The following is a 22897-nucleotide window of genomic DNA, read 5'->3' as shown; positions in this document are numbered from 1 at the left end:
ATTACTATTAGTAGTAGCAAAACCCTGAACACAGTGATCAAAATATTGAATACGGACCAATTTTATTGAAATTAGACGTATTACTTTTACAAAACCTCACTCACAAATATCAGTCTGCACAAACACTTTGCTCTTCTTACAATAATTGCACACTGTTTTAAAATAAAGGTCCCTCCCCCCTGGTGAGTGAATGAAAACTTGGTGACTGGGTCACTGCATGGTGGTGGGCTTCTGGTTGAACATTCAGGATGTATTAATACTATGTACAGCACAAAAAGCAAACAGCCAATGATCTTTAGGGGCCAGTTATATTTGCTTCAGCTCTCTGTGGGAAAACTAGAGCAAGCAGGTTAAGGCTGATCACCCAATATAAAGAGTTAAACTGCAGGACTCTTGTCTGTTATTACAGAGCTTAGCATTGTAGTGGTCAAAGTGAAATAAACAAAACACAGACGCAGCAGTTTGGCAGTGTCATCACCTATCACCAACTAAATTCATACAGACTGAAAACACTGAGGCAGCCTTTCCTGTGCTGGTGTCACCTTGTTATTTGCAACATGTATATCTCAGACAGTGGAGTGAGATTTTAATTTGGGATGAGACACCAAGCAAACCTTTAGTTAACACACAACAAGAGTGCCTTTGTTATTTGGTTTCCACTACTAAGGTCACCAATCCTTATTATAGCAGCTCCTGTACTTGTTTGTAAATTCTACAAAAGACAAAGCTGTAACAGGATAAAAAATATCCTCCCTTTTTTAACTGTACAAGGTCATTCCTGGAACTGCGTGAACACCATCATTTGACTGAGGAACATAGATCAATGTGCAAGAAAGCATTCAATCTGTGAGGAAGGAATGTGACTTGCAATATCAAGAAAACATGTACTGCAGGTAAAACAAGACTGTGCTTTGCTCTTGAATGCAAACAAGCCCCTTTAAAGTAAAAAAATCCTTCTTTAGTCACAAGTTTGCTAAAACATATTAAAACTACGTGATTTCTTGTGCTGTAATTTATTAAAGGATATTCACTCAAATGGCACATTATACAAAAAACAGTGAAAGAAAATTCACAAAAGAAAACAGGTCAAGAGCTGAGCATATAATGTGTTTTGAGTGTGAGGCACAGGGCAGTTGATTTTTGTGTCACACTGAAAATGTGTCTGGTTGTTTGCTGCAAATGAATAACCAAATGGCCAGAGCTTGGATAAAAACATGTAAACCCTCTGTCCTAAACCGCATATCATCTTGATTAAGGGAAATCCTTCCGTAAGAATCAATTTTTCACACCGAGTGAAGCCACTCATCAGTTGTTATTCCATCTCTTTCAAGTGGATCCATCACTGGGTGGGCACGAGTCTCTGGCGGGTCGGGGAGGTGTGAGGGGAGGACAGCCTCTCAGAGGAGGCGGACGATGTCAGGGAGGATTGCAGGTGGACAGTCTTGTGGAAAAGCTTGTTGCTGATCAGCACAACCAGGGAGAAGAGACGCAGCTGGAAGTGGCTGAAAGAGTGGAACTGTGATCAGTGACTGGTGCATGGAAAGAGAACCATTAAAAAAAAAAAAGTATTTTATACTTACTACAGCTTAGTTGGTGTCTTGGCCTCATTAGCGCTGATGATGAATAGAGGGAAGAGGATGGAGAACAAGCAACCACTAGGTAGAAAAGGAAGATAAAAAAAATGAGATATATATCAAAAGCAGTTCAATGTGATGTATTTGAATTGTTCATTTTATCCAACTATATCAGTCCATCACCCAAAGATACTCTGCTTAGTCTCTCATACAACAATGAAAGCTTCAAATCTTCACCTTTGAGAGGCAGAAACCACCTGTTGTCTGGCATTTTAGCTTGAAAAAAATACTGAAACAATGAATATATTATCAAAATAGAAGCTGATTAATTTTCTGTTGATCAACTAATCAATCAATCAACTGATAGTCTCAGCTTTATACATTATATTTACAATATAACTGCATTCCAGTGAGAAAAACCATTTGACTTGAAACAGAATGGAGGATGTTAGTAATCCTTGAGATGTGGGAGTATTTTTGTTTTTTGGAATTGCAGGGATCTGAACAAGTTTACATTTAGCTTAATATAAAGTTTAGATTACTTTGTTATATATACTGGTCTCAGTTCTTAAGAGTGGTTGCGAAAAAAAACTCCCTCTCTTTTACAATTATCCCACTTCCACTTTTTGGCTGAGGGTACTAATGCTAAGCGTATAAATGTATATGAATGAAAACAAAAAAATGTCATTCTTGACTGAAACCTTGTAAAACTTCAAAACTAACACATCTCTCACATTAATTATACTGCAACGCTTAGTTTGCTTTATTGTCATATCTAAAACATGTGCTGGAGTTGAATGGAGCTCTTCAATACTAATGTGTAGAAACCCTCTGTAGAGCAACTGTAAAATGGGCCTTACAGATTTACACTTAAACACATAAACAGTGGTGCTGCATTTAATAATTATTTTCATTACTAATTATCCTGACAGTTAATTTCTTGATTAATCAAGAGTTAACAGTTTTACCTGATGATGTATGAGGAGGGCAGTGCGGTCAACAGAGCCATTGGTAAACCAAAGCCAAAGTAATAGGGCCAGTTCCTCTCAATGTTGGAAAGCCGCTGGTGCATCTCAATACCTTAAACAATCATGAACAGCCACATTTTTTGTTCTCCGTTCAATTCAGATGATTTATCTTGGGTGTGGAGTATAATGTCAGTATCTCACCATGGTTGAACCAGCGATACTCAAAGCAGTACAGGGAGTAGAGCAGAGACATGTGAAGGAGGCTAACCATCTGTCCAATGGCATCGATGGGGAAGAGGCTAACGATCATACCCTAGAGGACCATGAAAATACACAACTCATTTACATTCACTAAGACTGCACTGAGGGAGCAGTTTGTGCATTTTTATCTCAGTTGCTTCAGCTTAGAGAGCAGAGATTTTTTCTTATTTGTGTAGAAATTGATGCAGATCGAGTTTTGGTGCAAAAAAGTCTTCAAAACAACAGCCTTCATCACCAGTTGCTATAACAACTTCACCAGGAGTAACATTTTAAAGCCTTTTATATTTTGAAAATTCTCTGTATTGACTTCAGGGTCCAGGAATCAAATTGTTTCCCTGACATGCTGAGGATGATGCTGCTGATAGCAGCCATTCTGAGTGCACTTCTTTGTGCAGAGTGCAATTAGGCATGACTATGAGACTCACTCAGAAAAGTGACACTGACACAATTTGCATGCTGAGCAAACATTTGGTGAATCTGGGCCTAGAATGACTGAACCACACCAGCAACTGACCACACCAGAATCAGATACAGGTGATCTGGGTGTATGTACTACATTGTGACTTTGTAGTACTGATAAACACAGCAACTTCTCTCTGTAATTATAATAATCTAAACAGTACGGTGTAGACCTGCTCTATATGAAAAGTGCTTCTAATAACTTCTGTTGTGATTCGGCGCTATAGAACTAAAATTGAATTGAACTGAAATGCAGACAGGTACACAAGGAATGAGTGTCCCTGTCTGTAAGTCACACAGCATCTTCTGATCATGTATCATGTCTGTGTTTAAAATGTACCTGAATGAGGAAGAGTGCCTGGAGGAGGAGGTTAAAGAGCATGTCTGCGATGATTTTACTGACGCTGGGGAACGGCTGAGCTTTACAGCCAGACACTTCAAAAGCTAGGTCAGCAATATCCTGCAACAGAGAATCACACACTAATATTCATATCTATGTCACTGTAGCCAAACTGCAACAAAGCACATCCTATATATTTGGATTTGGAGCACAGTTCTATGTGCTTGTAAGTACAGACTGTGAATATAGACACATTGTGGTTTCTGTGCAATCAAAAAACATTTTAATAGCAATATTTTAACATGTTTTTAATTTAAACACTATTTAAATTTCTGATGAAGCATCAGTCTGAGATATTGTTCTGGAAGAATGGAATTCATTCTAAAGTTTAGAAGAAGCAGAGCTGGCTTTGTGAATCTCAGCTGTATTGCAACCCTTTGTGAAGTCAGCAATAAATGTAACTGTATTATAAACACTGACAGTAAAATATGATATATTATGCAGCTTTAGCTAAGACCCTTGGAAAGGATACAATTTTAATAATTTTGTAGATATGAAATGTCTGTGTGGTGGGATCTATGCACAGATTTTTAAATGGCTTTTTAAATGACTAGTTGTGTCATCACATCAGTACAGCACAACAAAGCAGGGCCTCACCTGGAACCAGATGGCATTGACTATCTTGCTGAGGACGAACAGAGGGAGAACCCAGAGAGCGCTGAAGACAGAGGTCAAGATGAACTCTAACCAAGACCACACACTGCCATGGAGGGAGGGGTCACCTAGAGCAAAAACTGTTTGTTGGCTGACTGGTTCCTACTGTAAGACAGCAAACCCGCCCCAAATTTACTAGCAGTGATACATACCAATGATTTTTGCAGTGAGAGTCTGCAGCAGTGGGATAAACACCCGGTAGAAGAGAAACAGACTGAGCTGGAGAGAAGATGAAATGCTATAATTACTCTTCAACTCCTAATACCCAAAGCTCTGTTGTGTAGCATAATATGCACAGTGATATTTAGAAAGCATAAAAAAACAAACAAAATAGTGGGATGACTGAATTAATTGTTCTGTGGAACACTGTCATAACTGAGTGTTGCTTCCTCACACTACAGGGTTTTCAGACTCTGGTGTTTTACTCAGATGGTTTCATGGATATTTGAAGGTTACATCAGCCTTAAAAATGACACAACCAGGAAATTAAAATTGAACTGAAAAAGATTTGATACTTTGCATTAATCATATTCAATACATTTGAAGACTTTTTGGGACCTGCAGACAGCACCAGGATTAGGGGCAGAGGTGTTTAAAGCCATACATCATAGGTGTAGCAGAGTTAGTTATCTGAGAGATACTTTCTTCAGCTGACATTTACAAGGACTTGTTTCAAAAATTGTATAACAGCTAAAAGATAAGTCTGGGACAACACATGGCTAGAAAAACTGTCATCACTGAGTTAGAACCTTCAGCTGTAGAGTCTTCAATATATAGGACAGATATATGAGAGACAGGCTGTACTGTAATAGTAGATTAAATATCTTACCCAGAACACTCCTCCATTCCAGGCACAGCACTGAAAAATCCTGCTGGCTACTTTGGGTTCACTGAAAGAGGAAATAAATAATGACAATGACCATCACTATAGATTATTAAAGGGATAGTGCTGCTTCACTTTAATTCTACTTTTACTTTTAACATGTCTGTCCAGACTGAAGGTGTTTGAAAGTGTAGATGTGATTCATGGGCACTTATTGTATCAATCAGCAACTGGATCCTTTCAAATGAGGGATATACACTGTCAGTTACACAGGCCGATGACAACTCTGACAACATGTAATTTACATGTATATGGTTATTTTCATCATCATTTAATTTAGAACTTTTTCCAACCACATCTTGTCTACAAGACAAGAGCAACTAAAGATGCTGAGAGGATTTGGTTGATCTGAATTCAGAGTTTCCTTTCAAGCTGTGTAAACTTTTGCTTTTTTGCGAGGACTGGTAGGCCCAAACCCAACACATCCCCTTTCTTCACATAGATATAACCATTTTGATTTTTTGGAGGAAGTTCTACCTGTGAGAATCAGGTCATGTCAGGGTATGAAAGCCTTCAGAAGCACACCACACACAGCCACAAATAATTTCTTACAATTCTGAATGTACTTGTGAAAATGTTTGCTACAAAAAAACCTGCAAAGCTCAGCTTATTGAGTAGTATTAAGTATTAAACTGTTGGTTGGAGGAGTCGCATGCCTAGGCTTTTAGAGGAAGACCCCAAAACAATAATGATGTAAACAAAGAAATAAAAAAATGAAGATCCATGAGCATTCTTTTCATTAACCAGAGTCAGATAACAGTACAACCAAAATATACAGTTTTCTTTTTTCATTACTTGTCTGGTTTGCGCTCTTCACTCTGTGCCCTCCTCTGTGCCAGGGCCCCACTTGCCCTTCTCCTCCGCTGCTCTTCCCTTTTCTGCTGGATGCGGGCATCCAGCTTGGAGATTGTTCCAATCCCCAATATGGAGTCCTTGATCCCCTAGACAGCCCAGAGCAAGAGAGAGAAAACACAAAAGACTTTTTGTAGCAACTTGTTGAGATTACCTCAGAAATGGCACCTTGAAATGTCTCTGCTAGTGCTCACAATATTTTTCAAGAATTAAAGCTGTATGTAGCTAATGATTCAGGTCAAATTCAGGTCCCTGTGTCAAACCCTCTATAAATAATTACATCCATAGCATTATGTTGAAGTTTAATGAAGGGTTTAATGAAGACTACCTAATATTGATCCCCCTTGAATAGCTATTGTACTCTGTTTAATGACAGGCTCCACAAATTCTATTCTGCTATATACAGCAAGCAGAGAGACACCCTTAATGGGGTAAGAAAAGAGATATCTGGAATTATTCCAAAGGCAGATATCATCTTTGGACTTGTTTGGAGTACAGCCAGTCAGTTTGCATTCAAGCTGAGGGTACACAATGATAAGGTTCAGGGTAATAAATGAAGTTAAACCATCCTTGTTTGTCCCAGAAAAAAAAGACAAAAACAGTCCTGCAATTCAGATTTGTTTGATATAATTTTCCCTTTGTGCATCACACATACAGCACTGTGCAAAAGTTTAAGGGCACCTGTTTAGATTCTTATACATCATGTAACAACATCAGGGGGACACTGGTCCTAAATTTACTCTGCAGCATGACAACAACCCCACACATACAGTCAGAGTCATGAAGGACTATCTTCAGAGACAGAAAGAGACAGAGGACACAAAGACAGCCTAAATCCACAAAAGAACTGTTTAAGAACAGGTTCTCCAAGATGCATGGATCATATTCTCTGCCAAATACCTTTAAAAACTGTGCACAAGTGTACTGAGGAGAACTGGTATTGCTTTAACAGCAAAGGGTGGTTGCACCAAATAGTTGATTTAGGGTTTTTTGTATGTTTACTGCACTTTGTATGAAGATAACTGATAAATAAAAACTATGTATGGCATTATTTTTAAAAGCATCCTCACTTTACTTTTGGAACCTTTGCACAAAATGAGGGTGATGACCTATAGTCTGTGTATTAGTACAATATGTGTGTGTGCATGTGCTGACCGTCGCAACATTGCGGAGGAAGGCCCTGACGCTGTCTGTCATCTCTCGACCAGCTGCAGATCCATCAACTGCAGAAGGAGGGGGGGCTGGTGACCTGGTGGTCAGCTCTCATGGCAGGGAGGGGCTCACCCAGTAACCTGCAACCACCCAAAACCACACAAACAAGGTGAGGACAGAGCCAATGGCTGGAACCTTTGCTAGCAATTTACAGTAGCCGTAGACCTGCTTTGGTATGCTGAGAGACACAGTTACTAAAGGCATATTCTGTAGTACATTTGCTGGTAATATACAGTAGTTTACTTAACTTTCCTAGCTGCATCAGGTTTATCCAGCAGTAGAACTGAATGCATTCAAACAAAATAACCACTATAGCCTTGTTTAGAATATCAGCCCTTTAAGTGTTGGCTTATTTAGGCCTCTGTCTGGCTTTATACATAGTGATCGTAGCATTTCTAAATTTGGCAGTTTTCACGTGCATTCATGAGAATCAAACTTTCTGGTATTATGCTGTGAGTTTACTTCAAATATCAACAGCAATTACTACATGCATGACAGAGATCCAGCTAGCACTAAGACAGTTCAATGACAAAGACCTCTTTGGGAACTATTCACATATTTGTAATATTTGGTAGCCATTTTGTGCTGCTTCAAATCTGATGTAACTACATAACTTAATAACCATATTCAATCAAATAAAATGCCAATGTGTGATTTGTCAACTGTCCCTAAGATAATTCTTATTTGTGTTAATAATGAGTCTCTCTTTTGTCCTAGACACTAAATATGATCCTTTAGAATGTAACCAAGTGCAATGGAAGAAGAGGACACAAACTAGTTACGAATTTACAAACACTGAAGAGGGGGGAATCTATCAGGGTCTCGTGTTTTGTTTCAGCTAACTGAAATTCGGGAAACATAGCTACTGTCTGTTTAATGAATGCTGCTACTGTGCTATTTATCTACAATAAACACATGAATATGTTTGTATGGTAACGTTATATAACTGTCTCGGGTCAATTATATACGTTTTATAATAAGGTGAAAGTGACACACTTATTCAGCTGCTGTCTCTTGGTGATACTGTTTGTCTAAGTAAACGTTAGCAAGCTGACTCAGTGGGTTAGCAATAGGTGATAGCGAGCAGTGTTCGCTGGCTATCTACGGCCAACCGAAAAGTCTTAACAGTTTCATACGCGAAGACTCTCACTATGTAGCAAGTGTGGTCAGTATGATGCCCCTGGTCTCATAATCTTTGACTTTCGTTTGTTTGTTCAGTGCTCTGCTAGCTTGTGTGCCTGTGTTGCTAGCTAACTGTAAACGCTCAACAACTAATTTAACTGTTGTCTCTTCCGTCAAGACAACACCGAAACAAGCGAGGAAAGTGAGAGACAGAGGTTAGTCGGTTAGTTACGATGTCTTCCTTACCTCATGCGACAGGCTCTAGGTTATATTAAGTTCGTTAATTCTTTCTTTTAGCCCCCCTAATGTCACAACAACAACACTGGACAGATACTACTAGCAGCCAGGGCCGTGCAAAACATATTGCGCAAGCTCCGACTACTAAGGAACATGGGAAGTGTAGTCCTCCTAGCAGGATGAAAAGAGCTAAAGGGAACATCTCGTTTACCACATGACTGTTTTAAAGAAGGAAGTAGCGCATTTTATTTACTGTTCCCAAAACCCCCAAAGATATTCAGTCTACAATAATATTACTAATATATAATATGACTCTGGAAACTTTTTTCCCTCATAAAATAACCAAAATGATCATTTGATTATCAGAAGAGTTGCCGATTAATTTCTGTCATCTACCATTGTTGCAAGGCTTTTAATATTGTTGTTAGGACTGCATGTGTATTAAACTACGGCCACATCTGTGTTTGGTTTTGGCAGAGTAAATATTCCACCACTGATTAACATATTTTGACATATTTTTCTGTCTTAATCATATTTTATGAATGGACCTTCAGTTATTTGTGATTCAGCATCCTCTTGACCTCCCTGCTTTCCTTTGTTTTGATGGAGTCCTCAGAGTTGATCTGAGTTCCAGATCAACTTGGTGCCATATCCATGTATCTACTTCCCTCCGGCTTCCAGCCCCGGTCATCTCTGCTGAGAAACCTCACCACAAGCAGTATCAACAGTATCTGACATCACAAACGCTTGCTTTGGTTCAGCCAATCGGGTAGTAAAGTTTGACCCTTGCCATGGCAAGCTCATGGCTTACTGCCCTTTGTGCCAAGGTGATGTAGATTTCAATGCTGCCCTTGCTACCATCAATACCAAGCACACCATCCACTCTGTGGACTAATGTCCCACTGGCTTCAAGATTGGCATCAACTACCAGCCGCCCACTGTGGTTCCTGGTGGAAACTTGGCCAAGGTCCAGATGGCTGTGTGCATGCTGAGCAACACCATTGCTATTGCAGAGGAGGCCTGGGCAATAGCAGTGGTGGGCCTGGGGCCACAAGTTTGGACTGATGTACACTAAATGTTCCTTTTTTCACTGGTATGTGGGTGAGGGTGAGGAGCAGAGAGAGTTCTCTGAGGCTGGAGAGCACGAGGCAGTTCTGGAGAAGGATTAGGAGGATATTGGAATTGTACCAGCTGAAGGTGAGGAAGAGGATGATGGAGAACTTACAGTCAGAAGTGTAATGTAGTAAATATTTGTGTTATTCCTGTATCTGTTTACCAGTGTACATGATTATTTTATTAAGCTCTGAAAAGAACTGCTTATTTGAAGTTCAAATTATGTGTTTTAATTTACTATGCTACAATGTGACGATGTGTCATAGAGATACTTAATGGAGTATGTCTTTTTGGTATTAGCATTTTCTTTGTATTGACCTGTTACTGTAAATAAACTATACCCTTGGGAAATACCTACATTATTATTTTCTTCAACCAGGAATTCAGATTGCAAGGCCAACTGACATGGCATATATAACATGAAGAATACATTCACAACAAAGTCCAATATCTTGTGATCTTTAAGAGTATCCAATCTATGACGTGTTATGCATCTTAAATGTGAAATCTCACAGGTCACAAAATTGACTTGAGGAAAACTGCATATGAGTGCTGGAAGTAATTACGCACACTGATTCAGTATAAATTTACGGGTAATACATGTAAGATACAATACACAGTTAAGTAAACTGCAGATATAATGTAAAATACTAGAAAGTCACAGATGACTATGGTCTATTCAACATTTGCTAATAATTTAGTGGTTAAGTATCTTACAAGCCGGGACTCCTCAATATATTCATGTTCAAAACTCACAGAATCTAGTGCACTGCTTATTGTAACAGCGGACATTAAGGATTTCTCAATAAGTGGGGACCTCTGGTGGTGGTAGAGTTGGTGGTAGAAGGTGGGGGTGAAACAAAGACTGAGGCCAAAATGCATCACACAGCAGAAAGAAGTTGTGATAGAAAATAAAATAGATGTAGAATTCTAGTGTAATAAATATACAATAGAAGATTCGATGTCTATGGCCAACCATCAAAAAAGCAATTTCAGATTTTAGCCTTAGCCAGTGTAGTGTTGCAGTGTAGAATGTGAAGTCTAACGTGAAGAGCAGGTCTAATGTTTTTATGTTTTATGATAAAGTTATTATTGTATTTTGAACTTTAAGTGTAGTTTTTAGGTTACTGATGTTTTAAATTCAGTTGTAGTTGGGGTATAATCAACATCCTGTCACTTTCCTCTGCTCTGCTGCCTGGCTGCAGCCCCAGGTTTTTCTAATGAAATCAATGAATCACTTTGGCTGCTTTGTTTCATATGCACCACCATAATACACCACACATCTTTGTTGTCATTCATGATGTTGTATATGTTGGGTAAATTCAAAATAAGGTGTGCAATATACAAGTTATTATCAGCAATATAATAATATTGGATGTAGTTACTTCAAATAAAGGCCATTGTCATCTTTACAATAAACCAAAGAATAGAACAGCCACACAGGCAAATCCTGTGAGGTGGATTAGATCTCCATGGCTCTGCAGGGGCACTCCCATGAGGCGGTGCATTACTCTTGCCCACATCATGCTTCATCTGTGCTCAGACGCTGCTGTAAACTTAACCTGACTACTGCCTATTTCACACACCATCGATGGTTGTCCTGAGGATCAGAAATGCACACAAAAGGAAATACGCGCTTATCTGCCTGTGCATTGTTGGCTTCATCATGTACAGATATCTTGGGTAAGTTGAGCTCTCACTGTTGTTCAGAATTATTCAGTTAGAGCTACTGTGGGGCGGTTTGTGGTTAATAAGGTATCTTACTATGAATTAATGATCCATTAATTTGTCATAGTAATACTGCTGCTGTAGGAATATAGCTATACTATTAGAGTGTGATATTTTACTATGAATGTAATGAAAACACTTACAGGCACTAGAAGCTACAATAAATCTCTATTGGACAGGAATATGGCTCAGTAGGACATTAAAGCTACTATACAGGCAACAACTTTACTCAATACCCAACTATTGTTCATAGAATCTTTGCCTTGGAGACATTAATAAAGAATGATTTTAACTACAGTATAATGGATGTTATAGTAGAAATAGACTGAAAAGTTAACATTAAGTTGCCTCTGACTACAAGTATAATATGTTTCTGCTGTTTGCCAAGACAAGATGTCTGCAAATTCACTCAAAGCATGTCATGTGGTCAATTCACACACAATAGCTGTGTGTGCTACATAATGTGAGAGTGACACAAATAAACCATAACTCCTCTCCCAGCATGCCAGCAGGGGGACGGAGGATGAGCAGGAAGGTGGGCCTGAGCGCCAACTCCTCCCAGTTCACTCTGGAGGGACAGCCCTTCACCATCCTCGGAGGATCCATCCACTATTTCCGCGTCCCAAGGGCCTACTGGAGGGACCGCCTGATGAAAATGAAGGCCTGTGGCATCAACACCCTCACTACGTATGGAAAATAGCCATGGATGTGTTTTGTGTCACAAGCCTGGTCACCTTTTGAAGCTTAACAAAGAATATCCTTGCAGGTATGTGCCGTGGAGTCTGCACCAACCAGAGAGGAAGGTTTTCAACTTCCACACACAGCTGGATTTGGAGTAAGGAGTAGTTTGAATCCGATTTGAATACAAAACACTCATGATTAATCACCACACCATGTGCTGCTCCTGGGAGTGCGCTCCATCCTCTCTCATTAATGCAAATATACACCTAATAAAAATGACTATAATAAGAATGAAAACACCTCACACCACCTCTCTAGCGGTACTAACAACATTACCTGCTCTAAGGTGAGTTGGGAATACACTCCCTTTCTCTTCATCATCTGGCTCAGTGCTCAGGGGAGACAGAGTCGTACCTGACAACAGCGGCATCTCCACAACAACATAGTGAAGAGGGATATGACGGCTCAGCCTGCTGCTGTTGTTGCTAAGCACATTTCACACTCCTCAGACTATGAGATATGGGGTCTAACTCGCAGTTTGTGTTTGTGTACATGGCAACTGCTTATTGCTTCTTTCTTCTGTCATGATTTCAGAGCTTATATCAGTCTGGCTGCTGAATTGGGATTGTGGGTGATTTTACGTCCCGGGCCCTACATATCCTCTGAACTGGACCTAGGAGGACTGCCAAGGTAGTGCTGGTGTTATTTGCATATAATTATTGAAGGAAAAGTGTGTACATTATTACATATAGAAATCCAGATTTTTTGTGCCCCTGTAGTCTAATGGTTAAGGCACATACCACATAACTGGAACATCCGACTGGTGAATCTTTGTTGCATGTATCTACTGTTGCTGCCAAATAATGACAGAAAGGGCCTGTGTGTATAAATGCAGGAAGTAGATTTAACCCCAAAGCTTGTGTAATACTTTGTTGGTAGAAATCTGACCAGTTTATTCCCTGAATGAACAGAATTTAGTTTGTAAGTGAATTTAACCCAACAACACAAAAGCTACTTGACGGTGTACCACTTTTTTGTTGAGCACAGTCAGGGTGAAAGAGCCACATCTTGCTGAAAGGGAGGACTTGATCAGTATGAGAAGCTTTGTCAGTATGTCGGACTTACTATGCCTCCATTATTCTTGCAGCTCTGTGGCTATAGTCATAACTAAGCGTCTTGTTTTCTGTGTCTGCAGCTGGCTCCTCCGTGATGGAAGCATGAGACTGAGGACGACTTACCCAGGCTTCACTCAGGCTGTCAACACTTTTTTTGACAAACTTATACCGAAAGTGGTTCGACTGCAGGTCACTTTTTATTATTCATACTGTTGTAGCTCCAATTCGTTTAACTATCAACCTTATAATTCAATGTTTGCTTGTCTTTTTTAGTTCAAGAAGGGAGGCCCCATTATTGCAGTGCAGGTTGAAAATGGGTATGGATCCTTTGCAAAAGATGAAAGTTACATGCTTTTTATTAAAGAGGTAATGTGACAGGTTTGTTCATTTAAAATGCAACATACAAACATGGCGATAACCATTCTAACCATTCAAGTCCTGACATTGTGTTTTATTTTTCAAGGCTTTACAGTCCAGAGGGATCAGTGAGCTCTTGCTCACATCAGATGACCACAACACATTAAAGTCAGGGGGTGTAGATGGAGGTATAGTGCATTATTGATACACAAAAACGACCACTGACATGCACACACACACACACACACACACACACACACACACACACACACACACACACACACACACACACACACACACAGATTACCTTGTGATCTCCTGTCTTGTAGCCATCAGGTCAGTCAAGTTGCAGAAGCTGAATCAGAGAGACATCCAGGATCTGAATGCTATCCAGGTGTGTACCTCACCTTTCCACATCTGTCTGTCTGTCATCTTGGACATCAAATAAACAGTTAACTATTGTTTTCTGTTTGTCAGCCCAACAGCCCTGCAATGGTGATGGACTATTGGACCGGCTGGTATGATGTGTGGGGTGACCTCCACCACGTGCTTCCTCCAGAGGGTAGGAAAATTTTCCTTTTTTTAATCTGTGGATTTATTGATGAAATTGACACATCTCTGTTTTCATTCCTTACATCATTCATTTCAATTTATATTCAATTTAACAAGGTAATCCATCTAGTATCAATACTGCAGGGAGTTTTTGGTACATTTGGTAATTAGCGTAGGTTATCTTTGGATTGAGTGTTTTCTCATGGAACTTCATTATATACTACAACATTTAACATTAGATCAGTCAGAATAAGGAATGCTGTTGGTTTAGATTTGACTCACCATGTTAGCCCTTTCATTAATTATCAGATCTTTGGTGGTCAGTGGCTTCAAGTGTAGATTTGAGAAGAGTTCAACTGATCCCAGCTAAGAACTACAAGAACCTGAAATAGTTTGATATATGGGAGTGTGAAGTCCTAATAAGCCTAAATGCTGTTTCAGAGATTTTTTTTTGACTGCTTGTATTTTGACACAAAATATTCACCTTCCAATACCTGTATTGGTTGAATGCAGTTTTTCACCTGATCAGAGCTATTTAGCCATCAGTTTCTCACACCAATCACAGGAGCAGTCACGTAAAATCCTTTGTTTATTTACCAATGACATTTTTTAACCATGTATTTCTTTTTACCTCTGCCTGCTAGCAGTATATGCCCTTAAGTCATTCTCAGCTGCTGTAAACAAATGCTTTCTGTCTCATTAGTTTGTCTTATATATATTTTCCTACCGCTTTTTGCATGAAGATCAACAGCTACATGTCAACCATGTGAGTGAAAATGCAAATGTTAAAGACAGAGCAGACCTACTTTTGAATGAGTCAGTGTAGCTGCTGACAAAGAGTCAACAGAGGGTCAGAAATGTCAGGTTTTCATGGATTCAAAACTGTATCAAGGAGTCAGTTTGTTTGCAGTGAACGTGTTGAACTTCTTGTCAGATATGGTGTCCACTGTGAGGGAAATTCTGAGGCGAGGCATGTCTGTTAACCTCTACATGTTCCACGGAGGCTCCAGTTTTGGCTTCATGAGTGGAGCTCTCGCTGATCCTTCCTACAAAGCATTGGTTCCCAGCTATGGTTGGTTCCTCTGTGTCATGTGCTCTGTCATAAACACATCAGCAGTGTTTTCAATGCAAATTTTGAAAGAGTTTATTATAATGCAAAAGCTCTGTGTTCCACAGTGTATACAGAACAGCATTGTCCTTAACACCCAGCAGGTGGCAGTGTATGATAGTTAATCTGTTATGCTATCATTTTTTTTTGTAGATTATGATGCCCCCCTATCTGAAGCTGGGGAGTACACTCCAAAGTACCATCTCCTTAGAGATCTACTTTCTCGCTACAACAGTGAGTCAAACTAAAGAAAGATGAGAATAAAGTGATGCTGTGACTGTGATCTCTTTGCTTGATCTGATCTGTGACCTCACTGTGCAGGAGGTGAGAGTTTCCCTGACATGCCAGCCCTGCATTACAGAGAGGCTTATGAACCAGCTATCATGTACCAGCATCTGTCCTTATGGGATGCTTTGAGCTTTACTGAGGGAGTATGTTTTATGTAAGATTATTTGTAACCTACAAAATGTGTGTAATGAAAACAATAGTGCTTTTCAGTCAAGTAGACTAGTTAAATCATTTTAATTTTCTCCACAGCCATTTAAATCACCCAAGCCAGTAAACATGGAGAGTCTACCTGTGAATAATGGGAATGGCCAGTCCTATGGGTACACGCTGTATGAGACTACCATCACTAGTGGAGGATTACTGAAGTCTGGAGACCATGTCCGAGACCGAGCCCTGGTGAGCCCTCGCTGTGCACAAAGGCCTGGTTTCACTTGCTCTGACCTTATGCAGTATGAATTTGGTGATGTGCCATTTCATACATTATGATCCTGGATATATTTATAACTGTTGAAACTAAATTTAAAGGAAAAGTTTAACATTTTGGGAAATTTGCTCTTTTGCTGGGAGTTACAGTAGATGAGAAAAGTCATCTGTGTACACATAATATGAAGCTACAGCCAGCAGCCGATTAACTAAACTTAGCATAAAGACTGGAAACAGGGGCTATGAGAGATATGAAAAAGTGTGCTGAAGTCTGTGGCGATAGTTGGCAAACCTAACAAGGTTTAATTCAAGAGGAGCAGAGTCAGAGCTAGAGTTTATTTTACAGTGATATTTTTCTTCTTAGGTGTTTGTGAACAGAAGCTACATTGGCCTCTTCAAACGCCAGAGCGTGGAGCTGGCAGTTCCTGATGGTAAGGTATGGCATCAAGTTGGACAAAAATAAACATCATTCACAGAGCTTTATTGGATGTGATGGATGCTATTAAAACTTGCAAAAGACATAAAAGCAATCAATCCCTACAGGGACGGCGTACCTTGAGTTTATTGGTGGAAAACTGTGGACGGGTTCACCAGGGAAGGGACCTTGACAAACAACATAAAGGTGATTGACAGACAATATGCAGTTCATTGCTATTGCATGCTATTAAATCACTCAAGCTCTCAGTTGGTAAAGTTCAAGCCAATTTTGATTTGTGTTCTTACAGGCCTTGTGGGAGACATTTTATTAAACAATATGCCCTTGCGGGATTTTACAATATACAGCCTGGATATGAAACCCAGTTTTATTGATAGGTTTGTATGCTTTATTCAATCTAACACACTGCACATCATTTTCATTTTGCTGTAATAGTTATATGTAATATATATATATATATATATAATATTTGAAGTGGGTGCCTTATTTCAGTCTTTATCAGGCACCATGGAAAACTCTTCCTGAAACTCCCAGCTTCCCTGGATTTTTCATGGGGAGGCTATTTGCATATGGGTATCCAAGTGACACATTTGTGAAGCTGCCAGTAAGTGAAACAAAACATGTTTCTTCCATTACATGTGTTTTTGTACATGGGTTTGTATTCATGTGTGCATTGTCAAGCACTTTTTGCATTTTTTTGTGGTTCACAGGGCTGGGAGAAAGGTGTTGTGTTTATCAATGGGCTGAATCTGGGCCGCTACTGGTCCATTGGCCCCCAGCAGGCTCTCTACCTCCCTAGTCCCTTTCTCAACAGTGGAATCAACCAGGTACAACTGTGCACAAACCAGCATTTTTTTTTTTTTTTTTTTTTTTTTTTTATTACAAATGATAAGATTGACACTGCTCTCATAGCTGAATGCTAAGCAACCATTAGCTTACCCTGGCATAAAGAAAACATGGGTACACAGCTAGCCTGGCTCTTTCTCATAACAAAACCTGCTATAACAGCACCTCTAAAACAGATTAATAAACAGATTAATAAGAGCTTATAAAGTTATATTATGTCAATAAGTGAGCTTTAGAGGTGCTGGTGGGCAGATCTTGATGTCTTTGGATGGAACCAGATGAGCTGTTGCCCCATGTTCCCAGTCTTTCTGCTAAACTAAGCTGGCTCCTTACTCTTGCTTCTTTTTTTAGCATGCAGACATGAGTGGTATTGATCTTGTTTTATGTTCAGCTATTCCTTTAAGTGTTTTTCCTTGAATTATAATGGACTTCGAAGATTAATTTGACATTTATAGTGTTGCAAGTCAGAGTGTCTTTACAGGCTTACTGTCTCTCACTTTTTTTCTATTTAAATCAATAAGGTCATTGTGTTTGAGGAGCAAGAGGGAGACTACAAGGTCCACTTTGAGGATACACCTGATCTTGGCATGGCAGCAGACATCCAGTGACTGTCTTCAGCTCCTGTATGAGCCCTGTTTTTGTGTGAAAGTGTGTTGTTTTACAAAGTGCTTATCACATCAGATTGAACCTTCACCTGTAAAATCTAAAAATGTACATAAATGCACACATCTCAATATTCAGCCACTTCATCTATCAATGGGGCATGTTTATAGCTATGTACATATAATACCTTTAGTTCCAGTGACTCTTGACACAGAGAAAAATCACCAGGTACATCCTCTTGCCTGTGAATTCCCAGTTAAAGAGTAATATTTTCTGTTTGGGGTTGGCAGTTATGTGTCATAGTATTATATTTATATTGCTTGTGTGAATATTCTGTTGAATGTGTCATCTAGCAGTTACTGTCCTGGAAACATCTTCGCCTGTAAAACAAAACACAGGTTTATGGGATGACATGAGCTGAGGCAGAAGTGATGTGAACACCTCTCAAATGAAACACAAGCAACAAAGTAGCAACATCAGACCCTTATCTAAAAGAGAAAGTTCAAGGTTTTAGATGCTTGTCACATCGATAACTGACCAAACTCTTAACAGTCACAGAGTCTTGAGTGAACAATTAGCATTTGTAAGCAGTGCCACTGCAAGTCAATGGGGTATAAAATCATCACTTACAAACCAGCCATCCATGGTGGGAATAATTAGACTTTGTAATACAGCTATTTGAAAGGATGCACATCCAGTTTTTAGAGTAATGACTTCATATCCTATTGACTCTCACAAGCGTACTAACAAGTGAATGGTACCAGACAGTTACACTGAAACAATAAATAATTCTGCCTTCAGTAAACCTTCAGTTTACTGAATGGGTTTTTTGATTAGCTTATGAGGAAGCCTGTGAAGTGAACAGTCCCCCAGGAACACTGAATCTTCTCCTAAATATGAGTAGACCTCAGTTGTGTTACAGCATATCAGGAATAAACAAAAGCTTGGAGTAATTGTTGTTACACCAGAATAAATCACTGCTCTGTTTTTGAGTGCATGTGTGTCTGTGTGCTCATAATGTGCAGTGTGCCAGCTGAGCGTGTGTGTTGAGGAGTAACAGGAGTCCTAATTAGTGCTGGGTTCAGGGTGCTATCTAAACAGCTCAGTGTTGTACAGTACAAGTGGGGAGGGCTAAGATTCTCCCAGTGCAGTCTGTCAGTCAGTGCTGACTCACATAAGACAAGGACCCCTTTTATTCCTCTGTGCAGCCCTGTGCCCGACAGCCAGCTTGCCTCAGAACAAAAGGGCCCTATTTAATGCTGATTGGATGGTTGGCTGGTGTTGTCTGCGCTGAGAGGCCTCTTTATTGCTTGCCGTGCCATCTCTTCCTGCAGTTTAAGTCGCGTAAGATCCTTTGTCTCAACTCTCTGAGCAGACCTCAGTGGGCTCCTTTTGGCAACTCCTACCAGTGTCTCGCATTGGCCAGTGCTCCAGACAGAACAGGCAGGCTTGTTTTTGTGCAGTTGTGCTTTGATACTCTGGTCGGTACACGCACATGGCTTTGTGCTGCCTCCTGGGGTGGATGGGTGTTCCTCCATTTCTAAGCTGTGCTGAAGGACAGCTACTGTGCTGTGATATTATTTGACTCTGGCCATTGCTCTTAGGAGCTCTGAGGTTGGTTTGAGTCCAGGTAGAATCCCATGGAGAAATGCCTCTCCTGAAACAAGAAGTTTACATTTACTAGGACAAACAAAGAACAAGACAAAGAGACAATGTGGGCTGTACTAATGACATGTTCATGTCATATTGGAGTTATTTTAACTGCAAGTTTGCAACTTGGAAATCATGTCAATAACCAAGTCTTAATTACAATAAGGAAACTTTTTTTTGAATGAATGCAGCCACAGTGGTGTTTGGGGCTTAATGCTAACATCAGTATGCTAACATGTGCACAAAGAAAATATCATCATGCTGATGCTCACCATCTTAGTTTAATAGATAACATAAAATAACGTACTAATGTTTACTTATTAGCCCAAAACACAAATTACAGCTGAGGCTGATGGGTAAGTCAAGAAATTTGGCCACAAACCAAAGTATTGGACAAATTAAAATTTTGACCTGATGGGTCAGATGATCACCAACATGATTCCAAATTTCATGGCAATCCATTCAGCAGTTGTTGAGACATGTCAGGAAAAAGCAAAAATTATCAACTGTGCAGAGATGCTAGAGGAACAGTAAGGTGACCACAAAATCAATAAGATATATCCCCTGGGCACCATGAATATCTGTACAAAACCCACCCTGCAGATGTTCAGATATTTAACTGTACAGGTGAAAATTCTTGTGATGACCAAACAAAAATGTTCAACTTTTCCAAACAAATTCTGCTCAACTAAATCCCCTAAACATGTTACATAAAGGTCAGGCATCTATTTCAAGTAGGGTCCATATCTCTTGGTGCACATATGTTCTAAGATGCCTCCTTTGATCCACCCCCCAAATAATCACTGCGTGGAAAAGCTGTAATTTGCATTTCTAAATCTCTGTTATTACCTGTGTCAGATGAAGTATGTCATATCTCCACGTTAGAGTCTGTAAATCCTTTCTTGCCCTCATTTACCAGCACAGGCTTCTCTGTCCGTGTGTGCCATACTAATACCTGTGGGTTAGAAGAAAAGACATAGAGAAATAGAGTCAATATGATGAGATACTAATACTTGAATTTTGGCTCAAATTCCTGTAGCAGTAGTAACATTCTACACAGTGTCTGGAGGCAGAATGTAGCATGTTTTAAGTCAGCTACAAGCGTAAAGGGTTGGCTGTAATCTGACAGTTTACTGACTTTAAGAACACATTGTTATGACAGCCAAGTATCTCAAGACATTCCCTCATTTCCCTCAGCATTTACAGATGCAGCTTGTTTAATTGCTAAATCACAGAGGTAACATGCTGAGACTCCTTTTCTTACCTTAGTGCAGTTAGCAGCTTTAGGCTCCAAGTCGCTGAGAGTCACCAGCTCCTTTAATAAACTGCTCTCCTGATATCCTCCCTTCACCCCACGTAACTTGAAATAAGCCTGAGGTTTAGACAGAATGAGGCGCAGGTTCACTGCAAACCCAGCCATGTCGATGGCAAAAGGCCGGTGAGGGTCGAATACAGTCTTCCAGCCGTAAACCTTGCCCAAGGTGTTTACTTTAGGGGACTCGTACCGAAGGCCACCCACAAAAGCCACAGGCCACACTGACACCTTCCGTGTAGAACGCATCTGGTAGTTAGAAACAGACAGAGATACGAATCACTCACATGAGTTGTTTTAAATTTCATAAATCCCCACATGTAGAGTGAGCTAAAGACACACAACACAAACAGGAAGTCTGTGAAAAGACGAGGAGGAAGAGAGTGTAGTCTCTGCCATGTTTGCTTTTGCTTTGAGATATATCTTCTCACCTCCTCAAACAGCTCCAGACTGTATGTGTTGTCATCATCTGCAAAGTAAACAATCCCAGGCTGGCTGTTATTCATGTTGAAGGTCTCTCGAAGCCACCTCAGAGCCAGGTTCCTCTGTATGGTACCACGTGGTATTCTGGGGTCTCTAGTGTCTCCACGTACTTTATAGTTTCTAGGTGTCTCCACATTGAGGTGGGTGTAGTTGAGTCCTGTCTCCAGGAGGAGGTGGCTGACCAGACTGGTCCTCCTCTGCGAGTCCTCCACCAGGATCCAGTGCAGGTTAGGCACGTGGAGCAAGGTGTTGGCCAGACGTGTCAGCTCTGCCTTCTGCACCGGCCGGCTGTAAGTGGGAGTGATGACGTGGATAGTGGGAAGGAAGTCGGACCAGGGCGGAGGTCGACTGTAGACATATTCAGTGCGCACCACCTCCACGATGTCCCGGTTCTGCAGTGAGCAGGACTCCTTGAAAGCAAAAGTATTCCTGGAGTTGGAGCGACCCCCACGTCTGTCATCTAGCCAGGAGGGAGAATGATTACAATGAGTCTCTGTGTGCTGGACCGAACAGCTATCATCAGCTTCTGTGTATTCAAATCTGCGTTTCTTCTCAACAGTTTGCTGTCCTCTATGAGATCTAACCCTCTGTGCATTACACCCTGGCCTCATCATGTGATATTTTTCCCTTAGGTTAGAGCACGCTTACAGCATGAATATACTCTAAGTAACACAAGCACCTTTGTTGCTTTCTGCTATCATAAATATTAATGAAAAAAAGTTCACTCTCGATTTACCCTTTCGAGTAGCAAGCAGCGGAGTGATGGTGCTCTGGTGCCAAACAGTGATGAGCAGTGTCCAAGGCAACACGATCAACACAATGGCGACAATATCTCGTCTCTTCGGCATCTCCAGGGTCAGACCTGAGTCATGTCACTACCTGCAAGGCATAGAACACATAATATGGCACACAGATGATAAGAACCACAGAGCTGTGAAATGAGGTGTTGCAGCTTTTCCAGTAACCATCTCACAGAACAGAACAAGCTCTCAAAAAAAGTGTCTTTGGAAATCTTGTTGTAATTGATATTGGACAACTATCTGTCTATCTAACTATACATTTTTACTGTATTTTTTCACATTTAATTTCTTTTAATGAATTTATTAAATTAAGTTGGTTACATTTTAATACATTTTATTAACTTCTTACATATTAAGGGAACTGGTTTCAAATGTGTCAATCTTAAAGCGTGCTATATAATTATGTTCCAAATATTTTTTGTTGTTTTTGATCTCAGACAGAAATTTTAAGTGTCTTTCACCACATCATTTTTAAAGGAAACATTGGCAGCTGTTAGTGCTATATTTAGCCTTCTCTCTTCAGCCTGTGAATGGATGAGCTGGTTTATTGCATTTTGAAAATCATGTGAATTGCATTTTGCAAGTCCATACATGGTGGCTCTCTGTTGAACACTAACGCTGCGAGGCACACACTACAAGGAGGCAGGCATTTTGTTAAGAAGCAGTCTCAGCCTGCTGGAACTGCTGCAAAACAGAAAATAGGTCAGAAACTGCTTCGAGCTTTCTTTTTGTCTCATTTGAAAGCATACTGGTGTACTACAGAGAGCATTTGAGCTAATG

At 40.1% G+C, this 22897-nt stretch overlaps 3 protein-coding genes and 1 pseudogene across 8 annotated transcripts in view; 2 read left to right on the top strand and 2 right to left on the bottom strand.

Annotated features, from left to right (window-relative positions):
* Positions 1-37: 37 nt before the first annotated feature.
* On the bottom strand, positions 38-8788 carry ei24 (EI24 autophagy associated transmembrane protein). Its single transcript, XM_018691492.2, has 11 exons — positions 8632-8788; positions 7207-7343; positions 5995-6140; positions 5146-5206; positions 4469-4535; positions 4260-4384; positions 3603-3722; positions 2744-2855; positions 2543-2654; positions 1581-1655; positions 38-1502 (listed from the first exon to the last, which is right to left on the bottom strand). The coding sequence occupies exons 2-11, from the start codon at positions 7246-7248 to the stop codon at positions 1340-1342; spliced, it is 1023 nt and encodes a 340-aa protein (XP_018547008.1). The 5' UTR covers positions 7249-7343; positions 8632-8788; the 3' UTR covers positions 38-1339.
* A 376-nt stretch (positions 8789-9164) lies between these two features.
* On the top strand, positions 9165-9883 carry LOC108893168 (tubulin alpha chain-like; annotated as a pseudogene).
* LOC108893451 (beta-galactosidase-1-like protein 2) lies at positions 9724-18867 on the top strand. 2 transcript variants are annotated; one of them, XM_018691487.2, is made up of 19 exons: positions 9724-9819; positions 11279-11418; positions 11965-12150; positions 12230-12298; positions 12739-12834; positions 13340-13448; positions 13533-13625; positions 13723-13804; positions 13946-14010; positions 14094-14178; positions 15103-15240; positions 15430-15510; positions 15598-15707; positions 15814-15960; positions 16352-16423; positions 16531-16609; positions 16713-16800; positions 16916-17027; positions 17134-18867. In XM_018691487.2, the coding sequence occupies exons 2-19, from the start codon at positions 11327-11329 to the stop codon at positions 17344-17346; spliced, it is 1917 nt and encodes a 638-aa protein (XP_018547003.1). In that variant the 5' UTR covers positions 9724-9819; positions 11279-11326; the 3' UTR covers positions 17347-18867. The 2 variants fall into 2 exon arrangements, with proteins under 2 accessions (XP_018547003.1, XP_018547005.1); XM_018691489.2 differs by lacking the exon at positions 9724-9819 and having other exon boundaries at positions 10689-11418; positions 17134-17250; positions 17791-18867.
* b3gat1b (beta-1,3-glucuronyltransferase 1 (glucuronosyltransferase P) b) overlaps positions 18267-22897 on the bottom strand; it is a 23391-nt gene continuing 18760 nt past the window's right edge. For 4 of the 5 annotated variants that reach the window (XM_018691493.2, XM_018691495.2, XM_018691494.2 and 1 more), the window contains 5 exons: positions 22054-22196; positions 21266-21777; positions 20787-21083; positions 20372-20477; positions 18267-19529 (listed from right to left, as the gene is read on the bottom strand). In XM_018691493.2, the coding sequence (XP_018547009.1) occupies positions 20391-20477; positions 20787-21083; positions 21266-21777; positions 22054-22165 (1008 nt within the window). In that variant the 5' untranslated portion in view covers positions 22166-22196 and the 3' untranslated portion in view covers positions 18267-19529; positions 20372-20390. Of the gene's footprint in view, positions 19530-19933; positions 20478-20786; positions 21084-21265; positions 21778-22053; positions 22197-22897 lie in introns of all 5 variants that reach the window. The other variant, XR_007815244.1, reaches the window with a different exon arrangement.

This window comes from Lates calcarifer, linkage group LG20 (genome assembly GCF_001640805.2).
Source record: "Lates calcarifer isolate ASB-BC8 linkage group LG20, TLL_Latcal_v3, whole genome shotgun sequence".
NCBI lineage: Eukaryota > Metazoa > Chordata > Actinopteri > Centropomidae > Lates > Lates calcarifer.
Note: the sequence above shows the minus strand (reverse complement) of the source record. Positions and strands in the feature narration are given on the sequence as shown.